At 33.8% G+C, this 12,661-nt stretch overlaps 1 protein-coding gene across 3 annotated transcripts in view; it reads right to left on the reverse strand.

Annotated features, from left to right (window-relative positions):
• Positions 1 to 1,413: 1,413 nt before the first annotated feature.
• Positions 1,414 to 12,661, reverse strand: part of LOC142230375 (putative cytochrome P450 313a4) — a 33,403-nt gene continuing 22,155 nt past the window's right edge. The window contains exons 5-10 of one of the 3 annotated variants that reach the window (XR_012720669.1): positions 10,146 to 10,278; positions 3,842 to 3,976; positions 3,339 to 3,774; positions 3,083 to 3,254; positions 1,630 to 1,801; positions 1,414 to 1,559 (exon numbers count right to left, since the gene is read on the reverse strand). Coding sequence is in view for 2 of the 3 variants with exons in the window: in XM_075301023.1 (XP_075157138.1) it covers positions 3,085 to 3,254; positions 3,339 to 3,774; positions 3,842 to 3,976; positions 10,146 to 10,278 (874 nt within the window). In the remaining variant the exon portion in view is untranslated. Of the gene's footprint in view, positions 1,560 to 1,629; positions 1,802 to 2,995; positions 3,775 to 3,841; positions 3,977 to 10,145; positions 10,279 to 12,661 lie in introns of those variants that run through there. The other 2 variants (XM_075301023.1, XM_075301024.1) reach the window with 2 other exon arrangements.

Below are 12,661 nucleotides of genomic sequence, written 5' to 3' on the forward strand. Positions count from 1 at the left end.
TTTGGTACATGGTGCTAGTATATGGTCTCTAACAACCATGCAAAAATTGGTCCACATCGGTTCATAATTATATATAGGCCCCATATAAACCGATCCCCATATTTGGCTTGCAAAGTCTCCAAGAGAAGCAAATTTCACCCAATCCGGTTGTAATTTGGAACATGGTGTTAGTATATGATCTTTAACAACCGTGCCAGAATTGGTCCATATCGGTCCATAATTATATATAGCCCCCATATAAAACATTCTTCAGATTTGACCTCCGGCGCCTCTTGGAGGAGCAAAATTCATCCGATCCGGTTCAAATTAGGAACGTGGTGTTAGTATATGGTCGCTAACAACCTTACCAAAATTGGTCCAATCACACAAAAATTGGTCCATATCGGTTCATAATCATGGGTGCCACTAGAGCCAAAAATAATCTACCAAAATTTTATTTCTATAGAAAATTTTGTCAAAATTTTATTTCTATAGAAAATTTTGTCAAAATTTTATTTCTAGAGAAAATTTTGTTAACATTTTATTCGGTTCATAATAAAAGTTTCATCATTGTCAAAATTTTATTTCTTTAGAAAATTTTGTCAAACTTTTATTTCTATAGAAAATTTTGTTAAAATTTTATTCTGTTCATAATCATGTTTGCCACTCGAGCCAAAAATAATCTACCAAGATTTTATTTCTATAGAAAGATACCATCGGTAAGCGTTACCGCAACTTAAGTAAGTCGATTGTGGATGGCAGTGTTTAGATGAAGTTTCTACGCAATCCATGATGGAGGGTACATAAGCTTCGGCCTGGCCGAACTTACGGCCGTATATACTTGTTTTGTTTCAAATAGGTTAAGAACAGAGTAAGAATTCATAAAATGGAACAAATCATTTAAATTTTGTCGAAAAAATGCTAAATCCAATCTGAAAAAATTGTGAATTTTTTGAAAATATTTGAGGTCAAACGTTTCAGACACGCGTTAGAATCCATTAAAAATTATAAAAATTATTTATTTGACAAAATATCACAGAATTTTTTAATTTACACCCAAAACATTGAATTGGGATCACACCCACGCAGAGAAGAAACATGATTGTCACAATCATATTCGAAGAGCAAAATAATATGATAGGAGATATTTTTGCGACGACCATGTAACATTTTAACCTGCAACCATGTTGGCTCAGTGAACATGGTTCAAAGAAAAATGTTATTGTCCTCATCTAAAATGTTATTATATTGATAAAAAGAATTTTGTTTGAACGAAAAGACAATGGTCACGATTTAAAATGTTATGGTATTTATTAAAAATGTTTTTCTACTAGTTAAAAGAACATGGTCACAACCTAAAATGTTTTGATCTTTATGAAAAAACTTTTTTCATCGTCGAAAAAAGGACGCCACTTGAGAAAAGAAAACACAAAATTAACTTTATTTGTTTGTTTTTATTTATTTATAAACTAATTCATTGTTTATTTGTATTTATAATTATTTATTTTAATTTCAACAATAAGTAATTATTGCATATTTACATCGTGCCCATCAAATGTACAAACGCAAACATCATGTAACTGCAAATAAAAATAAATGATACCATATAGCAAAATGCAGAACAAAAAAACAGGTATATTTTTCAATTACATTTCCTTTTTTGTGTTCACATAAAACCACGTGCCCCTTCTGAATAAATAAATTAACACAAAACACAGTAAATCCGTATTCTCCGTCCATTCCAAGAAACAATCAAAACACGACTGACGCACAAAATTAAAATCGTGTGTACCTGCTCAATGTTTTTATAAAATTCTTTTCGCTGCAAAAAGTTAAAAAAATAAATGGTCACGAAAAAAATGTAAATGGTCTTTATGGTCATATAATGGTTCTAGATATGTCTATACATAACCTATAAAAATACTTTTTTCCCTGTAAAAAAGTAAAAAAAATTGAATGGTCAGGTACATGATTTTCCCGACCATTTAATGGTCTTAAATTCTATCATTTAAATGATAGAACATGTTTGCGGTGTTTGAGAACCATTCAAATGCTTATAGCCACCATACATTTTTCTCCGCTCGAAAACTATTTTTACAAAGAAAAAACCATGTCCAAACATGGTTTTTCTGTGCGTGCCTAAAGAAGTGATCCAAATTCAGTGCACCGGCTGTTGAAATGGAGGACTTCGTCCTATGACAAGCCCATGTTAAATTCATCGCTTCTGCGTCAATTTTGCACCACTTCCGGATCCAAAAAGAACATTTTCATTACTTTTTTGGCGACGCCTTTTTTGCTGGGTATATATAGCCCTCAGACAAATCGATCCCCAATCATACAAAAATTGGTCCATATCAAGTTCATAATTGTATATAGCCCCCATATAAGCGACTCCCATATATCAATTCTGGCTCTCTACGTCCCATGCAAAAGTCCATCTCGATTCGTAATTATTTGTAGACTTACCTATACATACCTTTTTTGTCTAATATATACCAGGTATGGAGTAACTCACAATTTAGAAAACGATTTAAGACACCACAACCCATGTAATTCGATTGTGGATGACAGTCTTTCGTAGAAGTTTCTACGCAATCCATGGTGAAGGGTACATAAGATTCGGCCTGGCCGAACTTACGGCCATATATACTTGTGTAATCTAACTTTTCTAAAACTAACCAAAATATTTCATACCGGTAGGTTCGCTGTTTTTTCAGTGTGAAATTTCTAGCCTAATTTTAATTTTATTCATCCTAAAGCCACATAGGTCGGTAAAATGGAATCAGTCAATCGGAATCAATACCAAAATCCTTAAGGAAAGGTCAAAATCTTTGAATGCAAGTAAATTTTTTGACTATAGGTGCAGAATCAACTATTGCTCGTTGTTCAGATTGTGATAAAACTCCCATAAAAATTTACCCCTTTATGTTCTTAACTAAATATGGAAATGCGGGGTTTCCCCAAACCTGTACCATTGATACCCCACAAACACTGTTTACTAATTCAATAGGGGTGGTTTAGGGTATAATATAGTCGGACCCGCCCGACTTTCAACTTTATTTACTTGTACTTTATATAAAAATTAAAAAAAAAAACTGCTCACACTTAATTTGATATGTTTCTTTTCTCAATAGTAATAGGAGGATGTTTTATAAGTTGCGATGAAATATGATTCTCCACCGTCAAATCATCCATAGTGGCTGTTGTTGAAAATTTATATCTGTGGATCAATTTTGACAGTATTACTTTAATACTTAGATCAGCATAACGCATACCTGTAATTATTTTTTATTGTTGTCGATTTTGTTAATTCAAATTTCATTTCATTGGAATAATATTCTCATGCAATCTCTTCTTACCTATACAAAATCGTAATCCTTTGGTAAATGGTATAAAAGCATAAGGATGTCTTTCGTCCACATTGTGACGTAAAAAATGATCTGGATTGAATGTATGAGCATTGGGACCCCATATTTCTTTACTGCGATGCAAATTATAAATATCCAAAAAAATAGCTTGACCTTGGGGCAAAATTAGTCCATTGCTCAGTGTTAGATCTTCACCAGTAACTTTTCGTCCCAGCTGAGGTACTATGGGCAAAACTCTCATTGTTTCATTAAGAATCATATCAAGATATACCATATTCGTGATATCTTCATATCGGACATCGAATTCACCATTGTCATCTGTGGGATATATATCGCGTATCTCAGCGTATGCTAATTCCTGATATTCGGGATGCATGGCCAAGAGTATAAGGGCAAAATAGAGAGTAGATGCACTGGTTTCAAATGACTGCAAAATCGATTGACATACGTAGAGATTACAATTTCGATTGGCAATTAACATCAAACAAACCTACCGTCACAAACAGGTGAAATATTCCACCAATGATATCATCATCCTTCATGAGTGATCGTTGCATATACCTGAAAATTGCATCTATATTTTCTACAAAAGAGGAATCGAATCCTGCTGTAGGAGGAACTTTTAGTGACTGAAAAAACAGGAGAGAAAAATAAATAATTAAATTAAATTCGCCATGCTAGAGACATTTCTCATTATCCTCCCCCTGTAATCGACCCAAAATACCGCTAGATTTGCAATTTCAGGCAAATCGGATACAAATTGCTGTGTCAAGGAACCTAACCCTATACTTCACTATGGCCATTTTAACTTTATTTTAATTCATGGAATAATTATGTTTGGAGAATGCTACTCTAACATTCTAATAATTTTTATACACTCCACCATAGGATGGGGGGTATATTAACTTTGTTATTCCGTTTGTAACATATAAGTTGAAATCACGCTAACTTCCGAACGACTTGAAACTTTGCACAAGTAGTTGTTATTGGTGTAGGTCGAATGGTATTGCAACTAGGCCATATCGGACCACTGTTACGTATAGCCCCCACATAAACGGACCTCCAGATTTGGCTTGGGGAGCCTCTAAGAGAAGCATATTTCATCCGATCTAGCTGAAACTTGGTACATGGTGTTGGTATAGGGTCTCTGACAACCATGCAAAAATTGGTTCACATCGGTCCATAATTATATATTGCCCCCATATAAACCCATCCTCAAATTTGGTTTGCGGAGCCTCAAAGAGAAGCAAATTTCATCCGATCCGGCTGAAATTTGGTACATGATGTCAGTATATGGTCTCTAACAATCATGCAAACACTGGTCCACATCGGTTCATAATTATATATAGCCCCCATATAAACCGATCCCCAGATTTGGCTTGCGGAGCTTCAAAGAGAAGCAAATTTCATCCGATCCGGCTGAAATTTGGTACATGGTGTTTGTATATGGTCTCTAACAACCATGCCAGAATTGGTCCATATCGGTCCATAATTATATATAGCCCCCATATAAACCGATCCCCAGATTTGGCCGGCGGAGCCTCAAAGAGAAGTAAATTTCATCCCCTCCGGCTGAAATTTGGTACATGATGTCAGTATATGGTCTCTAACAACCATGCCAGAATTGGTCCACCTCGGATCATAATTATATATAGCCCCCATATAAACCGATCCCCAGATGTGGCTTGCGGAGCCTCAAAGAGAAGCAAATTCCATCCGAATCGGTTGAAGTTTGGTACGTGGTATTAGCATATGGTCTCTAATAACCATGCAAAAACTGGTCCACATCGGTTCATAATTATATATAGCCCCCATATAAACCGATCCCCTGATTTGACTTGCGGAGCCTCAAATAGAAGCATATTTCATTCGATCCGGTTGAAATTTGGTACAAGGTGTTGGTATATGGTCTCTAACAACCTTGAAAAAATTGGTTCACATCAGTCCATAATTATATATAGCCCCCATATAAACCGATCCCCAGATTTGGCTTGCGGAGCCTCTAAGAGAAGCAAATTTCATCCGATCCGGCTGAAATTTGGTACATGGTCTTTAATAACCAAGGAAAAATTGGTCCACATCGGTCCATAATTATTTAAAGCCCCCATATAAACCGATCCCCACATTTGGCTTGCGGAGCCCCTAAGAGAAGCAAATTTCATCCGTTCCGGCTGAAATTTGGTACATAATGTTGGTATATGGTCTCTAACAACCATGCAAAAATTGGTTCACATCGGTTTATATTTATTTATAGCCCCCATATAAACCGATAACAACCATGCCAGAATTGGTCCATATCAGTCCATAATTATATATATCCCTTATATAAACCGATCCCCAGATTTGACCTCCGGAGCCTTTTGGATGAGCAAAATTCATCCGATCCGTTTGAAATTTGGTACATATCGCTAGTGTATGGACGATAATAACCATCGATCTATACTATATATAGCCCCAAAAAATTTTATATTTATATAGAAAATTTTGTCAAAAATTTATTTCTATAGCAAATTTTGTCAACGTTTTATTTCTATTGAAAATTTTGTTACAATTTTATTTCTTTGGAAACTTTTGTCAAAATGTTATTTCTTTAGAACATTTTTGAAGCATTTCATAGTTGGAGAGGAATATTTTGCAAAATCTTCCAAAACATCAAGAATTCTACCAATCTACCAAACAATAAAAAATCGGCAATTTTTGGTAGACTCGTGTTCATAGTTGTATATAGCCCCCAAATAAAGCGACCCCCATATTTCAATTCTGGCTCTATAATTACCACCAAAAGTTGATGTCGGTTCGTAATTATTTCTTCCCTATATATACTGGTCAAGAACTGAATATATATACGTACTTAATCGACCTGTCTTTTGTCTACTATATATTCCGCATGGACTAACTTTAAGATGCCTTGCCATCGGCCGCAACCCAAGTAATTTAATTGTGGATGACCGTCTTTAGTAGAAGTTTCTACGCAATCAATGGTGGGGGTACATAAGATTCAACCTGGCCGAACTTACGGCCGTATATAATTGTTTTTCGTACATTAGTTAAATGAACTAGAAAACGGAAAAAATGTATACACAAATGAAGCATAAAGATTTGCTAAATTCGTACTTCTCACAAAATAGTCCATTATTTCTTTAAATTTGTAAATTTTACTACAAATGCGCCCCACTTGAGCTTTGTATGGCTCTAAAGACATTCTTGTAATTTTGAATTCCAATTTTTTCCTTCAAACTACAAAATTTCCTTTCACAAATGACAAAAAAATTAATTATGTCTAATAAATTTTCCTGAATTTGTTGAAAAATATTTACCAATTTGTGTGATATGGGCGTGATGTCAAAAAATTAAAAAAAAAAAAAAAACAAAAACAAAAAATATTGTAAATTTTCTAAAATAATCAAAATTTTGATTCCTGGACCGATATAGACAAAAACGAAATTCTGTATTAAATTTCAGGACGATAGTGTCACTATCGAAGGCTGTAGCGTGAATACAACAGATTATGATTATATCGTCTGGGAATTTCTCCGTGATCAATATATACATGTGTTACAAATGGAATGGTAAATTTATAACATATCAAATTTCAACCAGATCATATGAACTTTACTCCTCCAAATCGAGGCCCGACCCCTCAAATGGGGAGTTGGTTTATATGAGGGCTCTTTATAATTAGGGACCAACACGGGGAGTTTACGTTCCCAGCAAAAAAAAAATGAAAGTTCTTCTAATCGCCTAACTTTAAAGGCACTTCCGAAAATGTCTTCACAAAGATATTCTTTATTTTATCTACACACAAAAAAATAATTCATTTATTTTATGAATAGTGTTCACAAAAATTTTCCAAACACGGGATTCATAAATTATATGAAAACAATTCATAAAATAAAAAACACGGTTTTCATTGGCTACTAATGAATACATAATATGAATGGAGTTTTTAATATTATAAATGAAGTACACATATTTTTCGTCATTGAAAAATATGTACTTTTCCATAATATATATTAAAAACGTCATGCAATACATGTAACTTTTCCTTTAGATTTTCCCATGATTATTAATGCCTGCATAATTGGCCAAAATGTATTAACCCATTTACTAAAAACCGCATTATAGTCCAACCAGTAAAGAACATAATTTTATAATATGTTATATTACTTATGAGCACCAACGCTTCCATTTAATATTTTTCTTTTGTAAATTTTTTACAGCAATAAAAATTCTCCGAATCGCGACGGCGACTCAAACTGTACTGAAAAACTCAAAAACACGTGTTGCCTTCAAAACGTTATGTTTCGTTTTTTTTTTGTCTCGTATTATATGCTTGTATTGTTACATACGAGAGTAACTCTATGTTGTGGTTCCCTCATGCTAAGAGAAAACAAGCATTTTTTGATATTTTAAGTAAAGTTTCATCGATTTTATGAAACCGTCCATATATATTTTTAAAAAATTCATAATTTCACATCAAATATTTACGAAAACAATATATTATGTAAGTGTACATATTTTTTATGGAAAAGTCCATAAATTTATAAAAATTTACAAATTTATGTACAAATTCATATTTTTTTGTGTATACTAACACCACGTTCCAAATTTCAACCGGATCGAATGAATTTTTTTCCTTCAAGAGGCTCCAGAGGTCAAATGTGGGGATCGGTTTATATGGGGGCTATATATAATTATAGACCGATATGGACCAATTCGTGCATGGTTGTTAGGGACCATATACTAACACCACGTACCAAATTTCAACCGGATTGGATGAATTTTGCTCCTCCAAGAGGCTGCGGAGTTCAAATCTGGGGATCGGTTTATATGGGGGCTATATATAATTATGGACCGATATGGACCAACTCTTGCATGGTTGTTAGAGACCATATACTAACGCCACGTACCAAATTTAAACCAGATTGGATGAATTTTGCTCCTCCAAGAGCCTCCGCAAAACAAATCTGGGATCGGTTTATATAATTATGGACCGATATGGACCAATTTTTGCATGGTTGCTAGAGACCATATAGTTACGCCATGTACCAAATTTCAGCCAGATCGGATGAAATATGCAACTCTTAGAGGCTCCGCAACCCAAATCTGGGGGTCCGTTTATATGGCGGCTATACGTAAAAGTGGACCGATATGGCCCATTTGCAATACAATCCGACCTACATCAATAACAACTACTTGTGTTTCAAGTCGATAGCTTGTTTCGTTCGGAACTTAGGGGGATTTTAACAAACGGACGGACATGCTTAGATCGACTCAGAATTTTACCACGACCTAGAACAACAGGTTGGCTGATAAGTCCCCGGTCTGACACATAGATGGCGTCGCTAGTATGAAATGCATATTATTTTTATATAGTACCAACCTTCAAATGATTCGTGTCAAAATTTGACGTCTGTAAGTCAATTAGTTTGTGAGATAGAGCGTCTTTTGTGAAGCAACTTTTGTTATTGTGAAAAAAATGGAAAAAAGGGAATTTCGTGTTTTGATAAAATACTGTTTTCTGGAGGGAAAAATACGGTGGAAGCAAAAACTTGGCTTGATAATGAGTTTCCGGACTCTGCCCCAGGGAAATCAACAATAATTGATTGGTATGCAAAATTCAAGCGTGGTGAAATGAGCAAGGAGGACGGTGAACTCAGTGGACGCCCGAAAGAGGTGGTTACCGACGAAAACATCAAAAAAATCCACAAAATGATTTTGAATGACCGCAAAATGAAGTTGATCGAGATAGCAGAGGCTCTTAAGATATCAAAGGAACGTGTTGGTCATATCATTCATCAATATTTGGATATGCGGAATCTCTGTGCAAAATGGGTGCCGCGCGAGCTCACATTAACTCGTAATACACCCCGAGTTTTTCCGTCGATATGTGACAATGGATGAAACATGGCTCCATCACTACATTCCTGAGTCCAATCGACAGTCGGCTGAGTGGACAGCGACCGGTGAACCGTCTCCGAAGCGTGGAAAGACTCAAAAGTCCGTTGGCAAAGTAATGGCCTCTGTTTTTTGGGATGCGCATGGAATAATTTTTATCGATTATCTTGAGAAGGGAAAAACCATCAACAGTGACTATTATATGGCGTTATTGGAGCGTTTGAAGGTCGAAATCGCGGCAAAACGGTCCCATATGAAGAAGAAAAAAGTGTTGTTCCACCAAGACAACGCACCGTGCCACAAGTCATTGAGAACGATGGCAAAAATTCATGAATTGGGCTTCGAATTGCTTCCCCACCCACCGTATTCTCCGGATCTGGCCCCCAGCGACTTTTTCTTGTTCTCAGACCTCAAAAGGATGCTCGCAGGGAATAAATTTGGCTGCAATGAAGAGATGATCGCCGAAACTGAGGCCTATTTTGAGGCTAAACCGAAGGAGTACTACCAAAATGGTATCAAAAAATTGGAAGATCGTTATAATCATTGTATCGCTCTTGAAGGGAACTATGTTGAATAATAAAAACGAATTTTGGCAAAAGAATGTGTTTTTTTTTGCTAGACCGGGGACTTATCAGCCAACCTGTTATATATACTTTATGGGGTCTTAGAGCAATATTTCGATGTGTTACAAACGAAATGACAAAGTTAATATACCCCCACCCTATGGTGGAGGGTATAAAAGATATTCTTCTACCCAATTTTCAATCCCATTGAGCTATAGTTTCTCAAAATTCTAATTTTAAATCAAACAATGTCTTGGGCATAGCCCAATGATTTATGTTCATTGTGGAGGGTACTTGAGCTTTGTACCCATTGGAATTTTAACACACTTTTACTTACCTCGGCTATAAATCCATTCAGAATTCGTATTATCTCCAAATCTTTTTTGAAAATTGTCATATGTGCTATTTTGCGTGCTATTTCAAAAATAAATACAGCATTGTAGGAGATGTTCGATGCATATTCCAGAGCACTAAAATAGAAAAAAAGCGTTAAATGTATTCTAACAAATCTACACAGAAAAAAAAAGATCACCAAAAATTTCACACTTAAAAAAAAATAAATAATAATAATTGATATAATAAACTTCTTAATCAAGATAAAAAAATGAAGTTAATTAAGTCATTGATTCAAAATTTGTAATTAAAAAGTCAATTGATAAAACTAAATTTTTAATTACACTAGGAATACTAAGTCAGTTAAAAAAGTGATGGAAATTTTTAAATTTTTAATAAAAAACCGATTTCAAACAATCAATTTTTTAATCAAACTTAAAACATTAAAGTAATTGAAAATAGTTAGGTTTTTAATTAAAAAATCTAAATGAGCTTTGCAATAAACATCAATTAAAATTTTAATTGAATCTATTAAAAAACCCAGCAAAAAAATTTGGAAGTTCTTCTCAAGGCACAACTTAAAAAAAACTTCCATAAATGTCCTCCCAAAGATGTTCTTTATTTTAAATGCATGTAACGACCAGCTCATATCTGATTCTATCTTTTGCGGCGCTGCTATCTTTTAATTCCGGCTGTGCTCAGGGCTGGGAGTGTGTTCTTGCCACAAAAGGTAAATCTCGGTCCATTAACAAAAAAAATAATATCTTAGATAGCAATAGTTATTAATTTCCCAATCATTGACAGGTATTTATAACGAAATTAGAAGTACCATTACGTAGAGTTGAGAAGATGAAAAGATGTTAGTTATCCTCTCTTGAGTCAACCCTCCCTACCATACTGACTCTACATGTTAGTCAGCCCATTTGCTCAACTTTAATATGTCATCTTTTCAATTTCATGGAGTTTATTTATATTTAAAACATTATATTTAACATTTAATAAAACTAATAGGAATCATAAGTATAAAATAATGTAAATTAAAAATGAACGCGAAATATAAAAAAAATAGACAAACAAATAATAGGTAATGTGTAATCAAGGCGTATACTTAATAGCAATAAAAATCACTCATACGCAAAAACAAGAAAAATAATACTCACAATTTATCTTATGCTCCGTCGACAAACGCTTGTAGACTGCAGTTCAAAATAAATGGATGTAGTAATTATGGAAATTGTAAGATGTGTCTTGGTATAGGAATATAATAGTAATTGTATCGGAGACATATGCAAATTAACTGGATCTTTAAAATTAGTAGATTCCTGGCAATGATGACGTTAAATATTTTTGTTTGATTTTTGTTAAAATCCTTTGACAGAAGCGGGGAAAATTCTTTGGCATAACGGTACCATATTCTTTATAATGTGCTTATTTTTGTGATCAATTCAATCCAATGCATTTTAGGGTAAATTGTAATTAACTTCATTTTATTCATTTGGCCTTCAACGATTTAAATAAAATAGCAAATGAACATCTGTTTTCAAAACCGCCATACAAAACAAATCTTTTTTCTATTAGATTTTTAAATTGTGTTGCTGTGGGATATGCATCCCACAGCTTTATCTTGGTAAATTGGAATATCTGCAGCTCTGTCAAAACTAGTAATGAAAAGCGTCAGTAAATTCTAACCAAACTTGTAAGATATTCTCAAACTTACCAAGGCAGCTTAAAGGATTAATTCTGAACTTGTTTTTATATAAAATTTCTTTGAAAATACTTCAATTCGCGGCGAACAATATTTATATGTAATAAATTAAATTCTTTCTGAGATTTTTTTCTCCTTCTTGTTGAAAATTTGAAATCAAATGGAAAAAGTTTAGAAGCAATTCAAATACCAAGGCCTACTTCTCTTGTAAAAAGTTAAGAATCAAAGTGAAAAATGCATGGTATTAACCCATAGGTAGAAATTACTTCTAATTATTTAAAATGTACATACGCCGAAGATTCATTGTATTTGTGAACCTCACATGCACAGGAAGTTCATTTGAGTCAATTTTTTTATAACTCGCTTTTTTCATATTTTTAATGGGAATTTTTTGTTTTGTTTCAAATAGATTAAAAACAGATAAAGAATTAATAAAATGGTACAAAATATTTAAATTTAGCCGAAAAAAGTTAAATCTTTTCTAGAAAAATTACGAATTTTTGAAAATATTTGATGACAAACCTTCTACACAAACGTTATAATGCATTAAAAATCATAAAAAATATTAAAAAATTATTTATTTGTCAAAAAATCACAAAATTTCTTAATTCACATCCAAAACACTGAATTCATCTCACACCTTAAGAAGTGATGCAAATTCAGTGCAGCGGCTGCTGAAATGGTGAACATCCGTCCTATGACAAGCCCATGTTAAATTCATCACTTCTGTGTCAATTTGGCACCACTTCCGGATCCAAAAAGAACATTTTCATTACTTTTTGGCGACGCTTTTTTTTGCTGGGAATTAATTGAAC

This window comes from Haematobia irritans, chromosome 3 (assembly GCF_050003625.1).
Source record: "Haematobia irritans isolate KBUSLIRL chromosome 3, ASM5000362v1, whole genome shotgun sequence".
NCBI lineage: Eukaryota > Metazoa > Arthropoda > Insecta > Diptera > Muscidae > Haematobia > Haematobia irritans.